Source organism: Mauremys reevesii, linkage group 3, assembly GCF_016161935.1.
Source record: "Mauremys reevesii isolate NIE-2019 linkage group 3, ASM1616193v1, whole genome shotgun sequence".
Lineage (NCBI taxonomy): Eukaryota > Metazoa > Chordata > Testudines > Geoemydidae > Mauremys > Mauremys reevesii.
Window position 1 is genome coordinate 12091134 of NC_052625.1, and position 17401 is coordinate 12108534.

A 17401-nucleotide genomic window follows, 5' to 3' on the forward strand; every position below is an offset into this window, starting at 1 on the left:
AATTCCATATGGTCACATTAGCATCAATAATTCCCTTTCTGGAACAGGGGGTACATAGTTCGTGGCCCTCGACATGAAAGATGCTTACTTTCACATAGACATTCACCTGTCCCACTGAATAATCCTCATATTCCTCATTGAGAAAGACCACTTCCAATTCAGAGTTCTCCCAGTTGGACTAGCTATGGCACTCAGGGTTTCTACAAAAGTCATTTCAATGGTAATGTCTTGGATGAGAAGACATAGGTTTATTGTCATTTCATATCTTGATGAATGGCTCCAGATAGGAAGATCCAGTGGGAAATTCCAGTTGGCGCTCTATTCCTGCTCCAGCTACTATCTTCCCTGGGAACCTGTGTCAGCCACAAAAAGTCTACATTGACTCTCACAAGGTCCATAGATTTCATAGGTGCAACTCTGGACTTGACTACAGCCAGGGTCTATTTCCTGTTGGAAAGCTTCCATACCAGGGGTGATTTGATAAAATAGATCACCCTCACATCTCAGACTATGGTCAGAATCTCTCTTTCCCTCCTAAGCCATATGGCCTTATGCGGCCACGTAACACCATTCGCCAGGCTTCTCCGCTGCTTACAAACCTGACTTCAGTCCATTTACTCACCAAAGATAACCTCAGTGCTAGAGTAGCAATTCTAGCCAAAGTTATGGCCTCTCTTGCCTGGGGGACAAATCCAGAGAAAGTTCAATTGGGAGTTCCTTTCCTCACACACACACGCGCACACACACACATGTGAGGCAATTATCATCACAGATGCTTCTTTCTTAAGTTGGGGAGCCCATATTGACAATCACACTGCACAAGGCACCTGGACCCCAGGGGAGGCCAGAATCCGTACCAATTCACTGGAATTAAGGTCAGTCTATTGGGCCCACAATGCATTCCCTCCACTCCTCCAATCCACACATACCCAGGTTATGTCAGACAGTATGAGCAGCTGTCTTCTACATAAACAAATGGGGGAAAGGGTGGGAACAAGATCTCCTCCCTCCTCCCAGTGTAGACGGTCATCCTCTGGAACTGGCGTATTAGAAACCACATAAGCCTCTCAGCAATATAACTACCAAGTGCACCCAACTCCCTAGCAGACAGTCTCAGCAGACACTTTTCCTCGGGCCATGAATGAGAGAGTTGCAATTCTGTTCTGAATAAGATCTTCACCGAGTGAGGAACACCATCTTGGGATCTCTTTGCCTTACAAGGGAACAAGAAACTACCCCTATACTGCTCCAGAGCAGCTATGGCCGTGGTCTGACGGGCAACGCCCAGCTCTACCTGTGCAGACCGCCTCAGGTATGCCTTCCCTCCCACCCCACTAATACCACAAATTCTGCAAGAGATCTGTCACAACAGGGCTCAGGTCATCCTCACCACGCCCAACTAGCAGAGACAGTTCTGAGACCTCCTGTGGATTTCCACCTTCCCTGCCCCCGGCCGCCCCCCCCCCTCCCGCCCCCAGCATCTGGATCTGCTGTCGCAACACAATATACAATCAGGCACTCTCCAACCCAGGATCACTACAACTGCAGGCCTGCTGTTTGGATGGGCATCTGACATAGAGCACATGTATTCAGTGGCAGTTCACTCCATTCTCAAAGCAGGAAGGGTTCTACTAGGAGATGCTACTTGGCCAAATGGAAGCATTTCTCCTTTTGGTCATGACAACACCAGTTACCTCCAGAGTCCTCTAGGATTCTTGTTATTCTAGAATACTTACTTGCCCTTAGGTATTGGGCCTCTCAATCAGTTCCATATGGATCCATCTTGCAGCAATCAGCACCTTTCATCCCTCAGTTGAGAACCATACTAGCATTACTCATCCTGCGATGAATAGATTCCTAAAAGGACTTGTTAAAACTTCCCCACCAGTGGTGAGACCAACATCACAATGGGGTCTCAATCTCATCCTTTCACTTCTCACCAAACCTCCCTCTGAACCATTAGCAACCGGTTCGATGTTCCATCTCTCGATAAAGTTGCCTTCCTACTCTCTATCCCAGGAGGGTGAGCAAGCTGAGAGCACTCCTGGCATATACTATCTTTCATAAAGAGAAGGTCTTTCTTCGCCTCCACCCAAAATCCATTCCCAAAATAATTTTGGAGTTTCACATGAATCAAACCATTCACTTACCCAGTATTTTTTCCAGAAACTCATGCCTCTGATGAGAAGTGACAGCTTAACTTTCTAGACCAGTGGTTCCCAAACTTCTTCTACCACTTGTGCAGGGAAAGTCCCTGGCAGGCTGAGCTGGTTTGTTTACCTGCTGCGTCCCCGGGTTCAGCCGATCGCGGCTTCCAGTGGCCGTGGTTCGCTGCTCCAGGCCAATGGGAGCTGCTGGAAGTGGCGGCCAGTACGTCCCTCAGCCCACACCTCTTCCTGCAGCTCCTATTGGCCTGGAGCAGCGAACCGTGGCCACTGGGAGCTGCGATCAGCCAAACCCGTGGATGCGGCAGGTAAACAACCCAGCCCAGCCTGCCAGGGGCTTTCCCTGCACAAGCAGCGGAACAAGTTTGGGAACCACTGGTCTAGACATTTTTATCTAGAAAGCAAAACAAACAGAAAAACTCCTAAATGTATCATCACCGTGGCAGAGTGATCAAGAGGTTAAGGTCTATCTGCTCAGAGACTCTGTAAATGGACACCAAGCTGCATCATCCTTTGTTACCAATTAGTCACATTCCCCCCAACTTCTGTAGCATCTCTGTAAGATATATCCTTACAGATATATACGGGGCGGCTACCGAGAAATCCATACATGCCTTTACATGACACTATGCATTCTTGCAGGCTTCTACTGCAGATGCAGCTGTGGGGATAGCAAGACTAGACATCCATACCATCTGCATACTCACACATGCCTCTCGTTTGACTACAGTTTACTAATCTCCCATGGGTGGAGTATACATAGGGACCGTCACTCGAAGAAGAAATGGAGGTTACTTACCTGTAATCGGAGGTTCTTTGAGATGTGTGGGTCCCTATCTGCATTTCACTATCCACCCTCCATCCCCTCTGCTGCAAATCATGAACGGATTCCTGGTAATATAGGAATTGGAGAGATATTGGCCCGCACTGCCCTTTTGTACAAGGAGAACAATTGTGCTTGTGCAGACCAATGGATATTCTTTAAACGGGTTTCTAAAGAAATGGAGCATCATTGATAACTATTATATAGAATTAAAATCACTTGGTCAGATCCATAATGCAAGTTAAAGTATCTTGATTTACAAGTTTGGCTTGGCATCTTTTTGCACGGATGTAACGTTCCACTTTTTTTTTTTTTAAGATGGCAATATACGACACTGATGAGATCAACATTAAGGGTCAAATTCTGCCTTCATTTTCACTCCTGCAAGCTCACTGGCATGTTAAGGGTACGTGAAAGAGTTATCCTACTCAGCAACACTGCACATGAACCTTGACTTACCAAACTGGCAAAAGTTGAAAAGAACTACTGCGAGCCAGCGTGGTGTTGAAAAATCAGAGTGGTGTTTCAGAATCATAGCCCACTGAGCTTGCATGGGGATAAGTAAATGCAGAATTTGGCCCAGAGCTTATAAAGGACCCAAGCTGGGTGTCAAATAAACAGTGAGAAAACATTTCAGTTTTTAAAATGTATTTAACATTCAGGAAAGGAAAGCTCAGCACAGGTAAATGTAACTATTAATGAAAGCTGGCTTTTAACTTGGACTAGTTTGAGAGTAAATTTATTCCATATTCAGTCCAAGCTGAGAGAGACCACATGGCCATCAATCCTCAGTACAAAAGCATGAACAAGTTTTGGCCGGGTCCATGGCAGAAATTAAATTGACTTGCTAAATCATGTCTCTATTATCTAAATTCTAGCTAGTGTTTTCCTTGGCTTCTACTGTTTTCGGTTCAGGATCAGTCAATTACTGCATTCTTGCTCAGTTTCTGGTAGATTTGCGCTACCTAGTAACATATTTACTTATGAGTCAGATGGGCCAAGGCCCAAGGCAACAATTGAGAGGCAACATACAATGGTCAAAACCGATGGTTTTTCATCAAACTTTTTTCCATTTTCATTTTCATTTGACTTGGTCGTATTTCTCTGATCGCTTGGATATTGTCCAGTGCATTTTCATGTATACTTGAGGTTTTTTTGCGATTCGTTGCCAGTACTCTAGGCAGCCTATTAGGGCAATTTTTTATATCCTGCTATTAGGTGATTGCCAGCCCCTTAGTTCAAAGGGGTAACATTTTACGCCACTGGCGAGAGACCAGCAAAAGGGGGTTAATCAATCAATGGCTGCTTCCTAACATTTCAAAATACTGTAATTTATTTGACTTTTTAAACTGTTGCTGTAAACCACAAAATAGAGACGTCTGTGTCAAGTCTCCTAAATGCCACACTGTGACAAAGTTTACCAAAGAAAATAATGCGAAAAGCAAAGATTAAGATTTAATGTGTGTATTTTGGAAGATCAAGATCAACATGAATACACTGTGTGTATCTAGTTGTATATCAGATCAGAGGAAAGGAGTTTAAAGACCATGACAGACATGATCAAGGGGCCAAAGGGATTGACTTATAAAGAAAGATTTATATGTAATCTGAGCAATGACTGAAGAAAGGGATATGATAAGTCTTCAAACACTGGAAGGGTTAGAGTAAATCTGCAGAGATTGGAAGGGTATTACACAATGGCATATCTAGGAGTTGTGTGATGAAATTAAGAAGGGGAAATGGCTGTCTGAATATCAGCAAAATCAATCTTCTTGACAGTGCAGTGAATAAGGCTATGGAAAAGGCCTCGGTCTACCAAGAAAAATTATAGAAGTCCAGTTGCCTGAGAATTCTAAAATGAAACTGGATAAAATGCTGTCAGTGTGCTGTATAGAGTAAACCTGCTTTGCCAGACAGAGAGGATTAGTTGACCTACAGTGATATGTATCTTCCATCTCCCAGGCGCCAAAGCTCATGGAAGCCAATGGAAAGAATCCCATTAACTATGATAGGATTTGAATCAGGACCTAAACTCAGTGATTCAGAAACTACATCATTTGTGTCCTGTACAAACCTTGCCAGGGGACCTCTTTCCAACACTTTTGTCTCGTGACCTTGTTAAAACTTCATTGGCATTGTAGAGCAACTGGGACGTAATCATGTTGTGACCAACTTATGTGGCAGAGCTAAAACCTTGTATGTAACCGACGCTTCAGCCCTGGCGCAGAACACAGTTAAGATCCTGTCTGCAGTACAGATCTGAACTGTTGTAACTGGGTCAGGGACATCAGTGTTGTGAACAGGTCACGGTCGTTTTTGTGCGGGAGGCTGGCCCTACAATGCACTGTGGAGCAAACAGCAGAGGGCTGCAGACAGAGGGAAAACAGCTTCAGAAGTTATAGGCCGAAAGGACCATACAAAACTCCACTAGGACAGGTCTAAACTCTAATTCCAGTTGGGCTGGGTTTGAGGCACTAATACAGCGATGTCGGACTTCTGTCCCCAATCCTGTTTCCCTGACCGTGACAGCATGCACCCATTGTTCAGCTTCGTAGATTAATTTGGGGCCAGATTCTGGTGGGAACGCCCTGAGATGGAGGCGGGAAACTGGGGTGCACAGATTGCTTCCCCAACTACATTGTGCAGCCGAAGTGAGGGCCTCTGTCACTGCTGTAGTCCCTGCACTCTCCTAAGGCACACACTGCCCCAAAAGGAACGGGAAGGAAGCCGAATCAAGGCCTCACCCACTTCCTCCTCATTACCTCACAGAGGAAAAGACCAGTTGAGTGAGGAGGAGCAGCCTGCACCATGCTAAATGAATAGGCCCCATGCACACAATCCTGAATTGCTCAGTGGATGGCACAGCTTAATGCTACTGCTCAGTCAGGCCACAATGACACAATTTAACCCCCTCCCCGCTCCAAAAATATGTTAAAGCTTCCATAAACTCCCTCTTTTCAGACTTCCAGAGCTGTGAAATGCCCTGAGCATTTTGTAAGAGTGACACTACCAAAATGAAACAAAGAGACACATTTCATTTCAGCTCTAGGTCCCTGGTTTAACTCCAGCCCGGGGTAATATTTACTGGAAGTTTTACCTTCCATAAGGGCTGCTCGGTGGCCTATGTTAAATGAGTTTGGCCTCAGTCTAGTTCTAAGTAGAGAGGTGTCCCCATTGCAAGCCTTTTTCCGCAATCACCAAAAGTCAGCAAAGAGGCCAGGGACAGAATGGGCCCAGAAACCAAACTGGTCTCTTGTCTCTAGAGCTGGTCCCACCAAGGGATGGTTGAGGCTCATTAGCAGGGCAGCATGCAGGGAAACCCGCAGTAAAGCTGCCTGTGTTCTGGCCATTCTGTGGAAGAACTGGGCCTTTTGTTGTTCTGGTGGCCTCTGGCCACCATCCCAGGATTTAAATAAGCCAGCATCTTTCAAGAACACTAATAGGTTCTTCATTTCACTACCCTATTTAGACTAAAAACAATTAACTCCTACTTACATCATTAGGTCATAGTGTATGAAAACAATTCCATCAAATTATCTTCACATTTAAAATCTCCTGACAGTCATATACCAGGAGAGGGAATTTAACTAAGCTCTCTGTATTCCAGGATTGAGCAATCACATGATTTTGCTGTAGAATTGTGCAGTGGAATTGAAATTTTCTACTCTTAAATTAAGATTTTAGCCCTTATAGCTGTGAAAATAAACTTCCAAATGTAAATAGATGCAGAGTGTCTTCCTGCATCTGCAGACTCCCTGAAACAATACTCAGACAGCGGTGTCATTTGCCCTCATTGATCAACATGGGCTATGTGAAAATACTATGACATTGCTGAATGTTTTAGCTGAAACATGGAAGTAATGCAAAGTCCATTGCATTATTATTATGTATCGGCTGTAGTGCTGGGTATTGGGAGAGGGATGGCTTCTCATTGTCAAGAGTTAATGAGATTTAGGGAGCAGAGGTTCAAGCCCTCCCAAAACTTTCAAGTTACCTACAACCCTGCCCATGAGAGTGAGGGAAAGAAAAGAGGCCAAAATCATGAAAAGCCTCCCCTGTGCCAAAAGCCTGTTGTCGCCTACTTGACTGCCAAACCTCCATTTTCTCCCTTATAACTTGTACAATGCAGCTACATGTTGCAAATACTAAAATCTGTGAGGGCAGCATAAAACAGTTGGAAACTGATATCGAGATAAATAACGCCGGGAGGCCGTACTGACTGTATTACTCATTTGCACATTTAATTCAGGAACAGGCTCCATTTTTCAATGTAGCTGGAGCTGCCTCAAGATTTCCAATTTGACCCACCTGAGCAGGGGGCCTCCCCACAGAATGTAGGTTTTGCTTGGCACACAGCACCTTGCTTTTGGTATGAAATATGTTAGCACTTTTCAGATGTTTTTTCCTTCACCACAGCTAGTGGAAGAGAACAAGTTTAACTCACTGTAAAAATAAACTATTGAATACATCTGAAGGTATCTGGTGATAAGCTTCCTTAGTAATCTCACCCAGGTTTTCAAGGCATAATAGTGTCCGCAGCAAAGGTATGGATAACTAAACCACCTTGCATTAAAGAGGATTTCTAATTTGTCTCCTGGGGAGTTCATCTTGCAGGGTAATTCCTGCTGTTCACCTACCCTATTGTGGTAACTACTGAGAGCGCACTGGGTTTCTTATCCTTTTTTCCCTAGGAGTGTCAAGATGTTGTTAATGCATCAATGCAACATATTGAATTCTGCTCTTGTACTAAGGAGAAAAACATAAAATATTAAGGCTCTTTTCCTGTACAGTGCTAGATTGTGTGTGGCGTCCCCTGAAAGAGACAGACTAGGAGCGAAGGAGTCAAAGATCACTTTAAGTCGCCTTTGTGGCTCCCAGATTGTGCCTTCTCCAAGAGCCAAGTCTGCCCTAAGTTAGGGAGCCTCCCCACATGTGCCTGTGGGATGCTCTGAAGCTCATCTATATAAATCTTTCTGTCCCTGGCTCCCACCTGTTCTACCCTAGACTTCTCCCGCACAGGGGGAATGCTGCCTGGATCTGTTGCCTTTACAACCTATAAATGTTGTCAGAGTGGCATATAGACATAAGTGGGAGGCCAGAGTTGCAAATACCTTCTAATTGTGGGGGGGGTTGTAATGAATTATATATACTAAGCTGGATAAAGTCCAGCATGTCATCTGAACCCTTCCCTTCTCTTCAGAAGTAGGGCTGATAATTTGCAAAAGACCAAGGAAGTCACTGGGACTGCTCATGTGAGTGTCTGCCTGCTCAGCAATGGGCATAAAGACTTCCCAGTTTTTCTTTGAGCTACGAATTTGGTTTGAGCTTTAAAGAGGCCCTTTTTTGGTATCAGGGTAACCCTGTCGTCCGTAATGTGTACCAGAGTGCTAATATTTAAAGAGAGCAGGGGATTAAAAGATTCACTAGCAATTCTCGTTCTCTAGCATGGAAGGTTCCATTGTGCGCCTGCCAGAGATAGTCGCCTTGAAGAAGAGATACAAAGCCTACCTCTACTTGGATGAAGCTCACAGCATTGGTGCTGTGGGACCCACCGGCCGGGGAGTCGTGGAATATTTTGGAATGAACCCTGAAGATGTCGATGTATTGATGGGTACCTTCACCAAAAGCTTTGGAGCAGCTGGCGGATACATAGCTGGCAAGAAGGTAAATAGAAAACTTCCAGTCTCTGTTTGACACCAAAAAAAATGGCATCCTATCTGTGCATGGCATATATAGCTGCCTTTCCATATAATTTGCCATATGGTAGTGCTATTATAGAAAATGCATCGCCCCTGTTTGGACCGCAAATGAATGATTGAACTGTTCAGCTATTCTATATGTTGGAATGGGTAAAATACTCAGTTTTCTTATTTTTGTTTGATATTCATATTAGGTAATTTGCTGTTCTCTTGGTACTTTAGTCCCAAACCTGGGTGGAGAGCTTTACAAATAATGCTGCTGTTCATTGTCTTGGGGATATTCAGCCAGCTCTGTGCTTGGCTAGATAGACTTCGATGTACAGATTTGCATGCCCAGTTTGGGATTACGCTGGTATAACTAGGGTGAGCAGACAGCAAGTGTGAAAAATTGGGACAGGGGGTGGGGAGTAATAGGAGCCTACATAAGAAAAAGACCCAAAAATTGGAACTGTCCCTATAAAATCAGGACAGGTGGTCACCCTAGGTATAACTATACCTGTAAACTATATCAGCACAACTGGTAAAACTTTCCTGTGCACACAAGGCCTTAAACCTTTATGTCCTGTAACTAGGCCCCCTACCTATGATTTTTCCTAGTTTGTATAAAGTCCTTTGGCTCAGGTAAGTAGCAGGGGAGGCGTCACTGCAGCATCAGGGCCTAAGAATTGCACTCGGAGCCACTAGCACAAATCCCCATGCCCACATCGAGTCCCATTTAAGTCCGTAGTGATCTGCGCAGGTGCAGGGGTTCAGGCTGGTGGTGGATCCAATTGCATGATTGGGGCCTGTTTTCATTTTAAGCTTATGCAGAAGCATGTGTCAAGGACTAAGGAGTGCGTTAAAGTGGGGAAGCACGTGGCAATAGAGTTGCCATGGATTTTGGTGGAACTACTAGGAAGGGTTCAGCCTCAAGAGCGGCGCCAGGGTTTCTGGCTCCATAGGCAGAATTTTGGGGGCGGCATTTTGTGCGCTCCCCACGGGGCGCGCGGGAGCTTCCGGTTCCACTCCCATCGTGCCGCCGAAGAAGGACCCTCCGCCGAAATACCACATGCGACAGCGGCAGTCATTGAGCTGCTCAATTGCCTGCCGCTGTTTTCCGCGGCACGTCGGCGGAGGGTCCTTCTTCGGCGGCGCGATGGGAGCAGAACCAGAAGCTCCCGTGCACCACGCACAAAATGCCGCCCCCCTGAATCCTGGTGCCCTAGGCGACTGCCTAGGGTCACCTAATGGAAGCGCCGGCCCTGTTCAGCCTTATATTAAAGACAACTAATAAGACTATCGTGAAGTTGAATATAGACACTAGTGAGGTTACGTTTCTTCTGCTAAATCCAATGGGAGACAAACGGCACTATTTGCCATTGGCACATCACATTCATCCTTTTGAAAGGTGGGACAATTCTGTATTTTAAATGCAGCTTGTTCATTAGTTCCTCAGTGAGGCCAGGTTCCCCTCCCCCCGCCCCACCCCACTTCTGTAAAGATTCTCATCATATAAGCAAAGTAGTATTCTCGTTCGTAGCTTTGTTTCAGCTGTGGGTGCGTAGCTCAGATTTTAAAGGATTTACGTTTGCCAGGCATCACCTGTATTTCTTCAGACCATGGATTTTTAATAACAATTAAGAAAATAAATCAGTCATGAAATGTCTTCGTCAAATATCCTTGATCGCCGTATGTTCTCACCTCTATCAGTAGTTGAGACCCTGTTCTGCTCTCCTGACGACTCAAAGTTAATTCAAATTTTGTTTCACTTGTTTAAGGAACTTGTGGATTTTTTACGAACTCACTCCCACAGTGCTATTTACGCCACATCTATGTGTCCACCTGTAGCAGAGCAGATCATCCGGTCGATGAAATGTGTCATGGGACTAGACGGAACAACACAAGGTAAGACCCCTTGTATTAACTACACACACTTTATTTATAATCTTAACATTTACTGACAGGGAGCAAAAAATACCTTCCAACAACAAAGGTCCCAAAGGCAGTAGAAAAGTATGGTAAAAACTGCAGTGTAAATGCAGTCATTCAAATTGTACTGTCTATCATATCCATCCTGGCATGCCCCTGGGTGTTTTTTATCATACTTCTACATACTTATGCACAGTTTCATCAATGGTCTCAGAGTACACTGGAAGCCATTATCAAACTAAGCTTCACAACACTCCTGCAAGAAGATGTCTGTTTTGCTGTTGGGTAAACTGAGGCACGCAGTGGTTAGCTAGGGTGACCAGATGTCCCAATTGTATAGGTATGGTTCCAATTTTGGGGTCTTTTTCTTATATAGGTTCCTATTTACCCCCCCATCTCCACCCCTGTCCCGATTTTTCACATTTGCTGTCTGGTCACCCTATGGTTAGGTGATTTGTTTGAGGTCACAGAGCAAGACAGTGGCAGAGATGGAAGTGCCTCTCTGGAGTTCTTGCTCTCAATTGCCTTTTCTAGCCACTAGACCACATAGCTTCCCAAAAACGTATATGAAAAGGATATAAACTCCTTAAATCTTACGATTGACTTCACAGCATGAGTTCAGCGTTAAAGCTGAGGATCTCTCATTAATCATCTTGTTGGGCTTAGATATTGCAATAAAAATACTACTTAGAGACCATTCCTGGAGTTTCAAACTCAGCCTTGTCTCAATAGAGGGGTTGCTGCATGAGGTTCTTGATGAATGTAAACGTTTGAAACAGCAAACAGTTGAAACCATGCCATAGACTTTCTACCCAGGTGTGACACTATACATGATGGTACTACTAAAATTATGACATTAATGTCACACTTCAGTTTGTAACTAGAGTGCAGTGTCCTGAAGTTAAATTTGTTTTCAAACATGCTTTGTCCCCAAGTTCTGGAGAAACTGCAATAAAGATGTGTTGATGTCATTTATGGAGGATAAGTCTTATTTGTATTCCTTCTGTGATAGGGGATCTACTTTAATGTAGCCAAGGATCAGAGTCTCTGTATAATATAAACTATAGAACAACTGTGTTATGTAGCAATCTGCTACTAATACAGTATGTTACTGACATAGATCCAAGCTCCTAGGACTTACATTTATCCTAACCCAGGGGTAATAGCTGCTGTACCAATGCATTTTAATTTTCTGGAGGTGTTTAGGGAGAATAATGTGGATTTTGCAATTTTGTGTATAACATACACTTGAAGAGCCAGATTGTGTCCTGAACTGCAGCTCATTTATGCTGGTTCAGCAGCATAAAGAAGGTATAAAGAAGGTCCCTGCCTGGAGAAGAGCTACTCAATGACTTCCTGGTGGCCCTCCCTCATAGTCCTGGGTTGGGGGGCAAGCAGGGGATGGAGAGTGATGGAGGCATGGCCACATCAGACTGCATTCCAACTATTTTTTACTGATGCAATGGCCCATAGAGCGCTGTTGCAAACCAGTACAATTTAGAGCAGGCCTGGGGCTACTTAGATTTTCACCAGAGGCCAATGGGTCCTCTGGTCCAGGGCAGCATTTGCAAGGTGCCAGTGCAAAAAACGGAGGAATGGAGAATCTGGCCCAAAATACCAAAATTCACTTCAGTGCACTAGCAAAAATTAAGGTTCCTCGGAATCTAGAAACATTCCCTTGTGATGCCTGCAGGCTGGAGAAACGATATAGTCATTTAGGCAAATAATCCAAACTGGATTAAGGAAGTTGTTGTTCTACTCTCCAATTTGAAAGGTATGGGTTAAGGATAGTAACATCTGATATAAGAGACTCACTCTGATGTACTCCTTGTATTTTACCTCCTGTACATTCATATGGTCCTGATACATTATATAATCCTCTGAATCAGTTTTATAAAAATGCTCGCCAACAGAGGGCAATATTGTACTAACCCTTTTCAAGAGTTATGTCTTTAGGGCCTAAGACACATGGTATGTAAAGCATTATAGCTGTAGAGCATTTCGAATCTCAGCCTTTCAGAGCTGCTTACAAATGGCTTTGGGGTAACATGATTCTGTGTACAGTGCAGGGCACTCGGATAGGAGATCTGGGTTCAAGAGAGGGCCTTTAAAGCTGTCCACCTCTAGGTGATTTGGAGGATTAGAGTTTCAGAAAAAGTTCTGTCAGCAGCAGTGTAGTTTAGTGACACAATGTATTTTTACATGAACTGAGTTGCTTCGCTTATCTGTTAGCTCTGGCAATTTATTTTAATTTGCCTTGTAAAGAATACAAATATATTGAGCATCAGGTCGTCAGGCTTTGATGCTGCATTGGCATCAGGAACAGAGATTGTGGTTCAGAATGTAAAAAGAAAGAGAGAGAGAGAGAGCGTGCTCTGGCTCAATCTTCCTAGATGTTTGCTTAGCACCTATCACAGCAGGGCCCTTGTGCATTGATATAATATAAAATAGCAGCTGTTAACTTTTGAATGATCCTTGTGGGGCAACATGCCACATGACGGGCAAGTCTCAACTCAGACAAAATGGCATCCCTAAATCCCAAAATGGAAGAAACCATCAACATATGGAGTTTATCTTTCCCATGCAGAAAGTTAAGTAATCCACCTCTATGCACACATTTCTCTTCCCAACCCCAAATTAAGGACCACACAGAAAACGCTATGAAGAATGGGGTCTTCATGAGGAATGGGTAAAGTTGGATGTGGGTCTTCCAAGAGCCCTGTGACGATTACCCAGGAAAGATAACATGGCTGCAGGCCATATTACTTTTTTCACAGACTCCTCTGTACTGGGGAAACCTCCATTTCAGGGTAGGTCTCAGTGGCAGAGGAGGCCCCGGTAGGCAAGTTGCAATGAATTGTGTGTTATCATGGAATGGAGATGAGTCTGGAACCCCAGAGCCAGTGAGGAGGGATGGCCTCTCCCTGAGGGTCTGCTGGATTGTGAGAATGGAATTCATTGCATGGGAGTAAAGCTGCTCCCATTCCCCACAGAATGGTTTGGGGGAATCTCTATAAGGAGAGCCTCACAAAGTGTTTCCCCTCCGACAGATATTCCTGTAGGTGGAGAGGTGCTGACTCAGATATCGAGGAAAACTGCCAGCACATGTATTAAGTATTTTGAAAAGGAAAGAAAGTGCGTCTTGCTGACTTATTCCATGTTAACTTAACAAAGAGAGAGACAGTGAAATACCTTGATGGCAAATGAGTAAATTTGTCCCGTTCTTACAGTTGTCTTCATCACTGGATCCTAGAATAATAGATGTACAGAAATCAGACAGGGTAAGACCTATTTGATCATTTAGTCAGTCCCTTACAACTTCCAGGTTATTCCCTGTAGTATGTTTTCTAGTGCTTTGCTCAATTTTGTTCTATATTTCCCAAGTTACTTATACAGCTTCCACCCTGCCTTCCATTAGTTGTGAAAGTAACTCTGCCTTGATCTGGTAAACATCTGACTTGGAGTAGAGCAAGAGAAATGTGCTTACACATTGGATGTAATCAAAGCCCAGAAATGCAGCCAGTGTTTGTGTTTACCTTCTCATGTATCAAAATGATCGATTTGCTGTTATTTTTTCTGCAGTTATTTTGCTTTAGCATGATTATGCTTGGTTGAAAAAGAAAACAAGGTTTGAATTTCCAAGACCTGATTAATGGATGCATGACTGGAGGGTATGAGTAGATACATGTGTGTACTAGTGGTGATGAAGTAGGTTCTAGCCCATGAAATCTTATGCCCAAATAAATTTGTTAGTCTCTAAGGTGCCACAAAGACTCCTCATTTATGTATATATATAATTAAAGGCATTGCCGGTATCTATATCTGCAGTCAGTGTTGCCCAACAGTTTCCATGATAAGCCCCTGTTTTCAGTTCCTTATAACTTTGCCAAACTTCAACCTTTCAGACTGAAATTTTCCATGGATGCCAGGTGTCTGCCTATGGCCAAATTTATTTATTTATTTATTTATTTATTTCAACAAAAAGTTCTGTTGTTTCTCTCAATAAAGTTAGGGAAACGTAAGAATATTTAACATGGGCAAAACAATGTATAGATGTTTCATTGAGTAGCTCTAACACTTCCATGCTCTGAAACTTGACACAAAGTCATCCTGATGTCAAGGTTGTGCCTTTTGTCATCTTTGTGAAAATCCACCCAAATGTGAGTCTCTGAAACATCTCCATTTCACATGTTCTGTAGAGACTTGTTAGAGTTTGATGGGAAGGTAGTGGACTGAGATAAGGGGATGGAGTTGAAAGACATTGGACTAAGAAGGGGTTGCAGGTTGGGTTGGGAAGGGAAGGTCTAAAACTAGGACATGCATATATTGGAGGGGAAGGAGCAGAAGATTTCAGGTTTGGGTTGGACAGGAGTACAGTTCCCATGTTCTCAGAACCCAGGAGTCCTGAGTCTCACCATTCCTCTACTGTTAGCAAATAGCTGTGAACCCACTGGCAAAATGTGTTTTACTTTCAGTGGGATGTTCCATTTTATCATTCAAAAACTCCCACATTACGTAACTAAAAAGAGATGCAGGAAATACAAGGTCTCCCCCAAAATTTATCTACAAATGAATACCTTGCACAGAATTTGTGATAGAGTCCTGAAGCCATCAAGCATCATTTCATGATCATTTCACCAGTATCTCTTGACTATCTTATGTACACTAGATGGCCTGTAACAGCTTTACAGAATCCATGAGTACATTACTGCATACCCTTCATTCTCCCTTGTTTTCCCCTGTTCACTGAGCAAATCGAACCAGGAAATGCCAGGCTCACTCTAATTAACAGTACATCTAGTTAAGTATTCTGCCTCCACAATGGCCTATGTCAGAGGATTCAGAAAATGGTGAAAAATTCCGTAATGCCTCTGGCCATTTGTGCAGTATTATAGCATTCTTAGTTGAAGAGGAGGAAACCTCTCCCTGAGTGTATATGTCAGTTCAGGCACTAATGCGTGAAGACTCATAGCATTTGCAATTTTTATCCCAGATAGAGTCACTGCAAATGTTCTATTGTAGTTCATATAATACAATTGTTAATAGAATACAAGTGTCTAATCCCTGTATGGACCTTTCACAGCTGTAACTATATTCCTCACTAATACCATGCAGCAGTGAGTTCTATAGGATAGTTTGCAGTGTTTGTTTGTTTGTTTGTTTTTATAGTCATTTTATCCCTTTTTCACTTGCATTGCCTTTTCATCTCAAATATACCCTTCTTCCTTCATATGGGATATGGTAAGCAGAAGTTCCCATGACATTCACTTTATAGTTTGGATTATATATATATTCTTTATACCTTCTCTTCATGGCTTCTCATTACACCACTGGAGATACCTCAGGAAACTCAACAGCTGTCTGAGCAGTTTTAGCCCCTAGATGAGCGTGCACTTGGCTCAGAATACTTGGACTTGGTGTGATTTTTAATGACAGCTTATACTCTGTGTACTTGCCTGTAAGGCACTGACAGAGCTTCTCGGCTAGGATTAGGTCTGAGAAAGCCCCTTCCAGCTGTGACCTTGGACCTTTTTTTCTTACTGAGACTATCACGAGCATATTTTTATACTTAAATGTGATAGGTAAAAAAACAGAACCACTAAGTGGACAGATTTAAGACTGCTAACAAACAAAAGCAGTTTCCATACTGACAAAGAATACAATGTAGTGATGTAACTTGCTAATAAAGCATTTAAAAAGTCATATTTTTTCTATTTAATACGTGGTAATTCATTAACAATAAAGTAGCATTCCTTGCTGTATGCTTTTATGGAACTCTGTCAAATTTTAAATATACTCGTAAGAAGCTACTGTCCTCATGCACGTTACAAAAAATACCTGAGATTATTAAAACAGACGGGATATTTTTAAAATGCAAATGACTTTTATGGTCTTTGGTTTAACTTTGTATCACAATTTCTCTCTCTGCTTGGAAATTGAAAATGGGACTAGTAGTTTGTAGTCAGAATTGAGGTCTCATGTACTAGATCAAAGCTGGCATATTTGAATTGCAAAACCTGCAGGGGAATATGTTTTTATTTTTTAAAGGTTTATTTTTAAAATTGGCGATGAATCCCTGGAAACATTTACGTTTGTCTTGGGTTTTGTAAAAACATAAGACCAGATTTTCAAAAATGCTCAGCACCCACAATTGGCACCAGATTTTCAAAAGAGCTCAGCTCCTGACAGCTGAGCTTCCAGTGCTAAATGGGAGCTGAGCTCTTTTGAAAATCTGGCCTTTCATGTTTTGTAAAACTAAATATGGCTGTCAGTGTCTCTTGTAAAATCTGAGGCCTTAATGCTGCAAGCTGCTCTGTGTGGGCAGTCACTCGCAACAGCTTGCACAATTGGAGCCATGATGAACTACATTAGTTTCTAATCCCTAAGATTTTCTTCTTCTCTTTAATTATGAACTGCAATAGCTTCTCTTAGGTCTTGATCCAGCAGAACACTTAAGGACATGTTTAATTTTAAACCTATGAATATTCTCATTAAATGCAATGAGACTACCCATGTGTGAGGTGCTTAAAATGCTTAAATGCCTGTCTGGATCAGGGCCTTGCATCACAGCCATTTTCTCAGCAGCAGATGATGAGGCAGGTTGGATTCTGCCACCCATACTCAAACTGAAGCAGAACAAACGCTGGATGTAATCGCGCTGATTTCAATGGTACCATCTGCAGGAGTGCTGCTAGCTTTTTTGGCTCCCTAGGTGGCGGAATGTCCCGCCCCTGAAATGGCACCCCCAACAGAGGCGGCGGAAGGTCCCGCCCCTGAAATACCACCAACAACTCGGGTGGCCGAAG

General features: G+C 43.3%; 1 protein-coding gene across 7 annotated transcripts in view; it reads left to right on the forward strand.

Moving 5' to 3' along the window:
- Positions 1-17401, forward strand: part of SPTLC3 (serine palmitoyltransferase long chain base subunit 3) — a 138427-nt gene that overhangs the window by 101472 nt on the left and 19554 nt on the right. For all 7 annotated transcript variants that reach the window (XM_039531315.1, XM_039531313.1, XM_039531314.1 and 4 more), the window contains 2 exons: positions 8433-8652; positions 10445-10571. In XM_039531315.1, coding sequence (XP_039387249.1) covers positions 8433-8652; positions 10445-10571 — 347 coding nt within the window. The remainder of the gene's footprint in view (positions 1-8432; positions 8653-10444; positions 10572-17401) is intronic.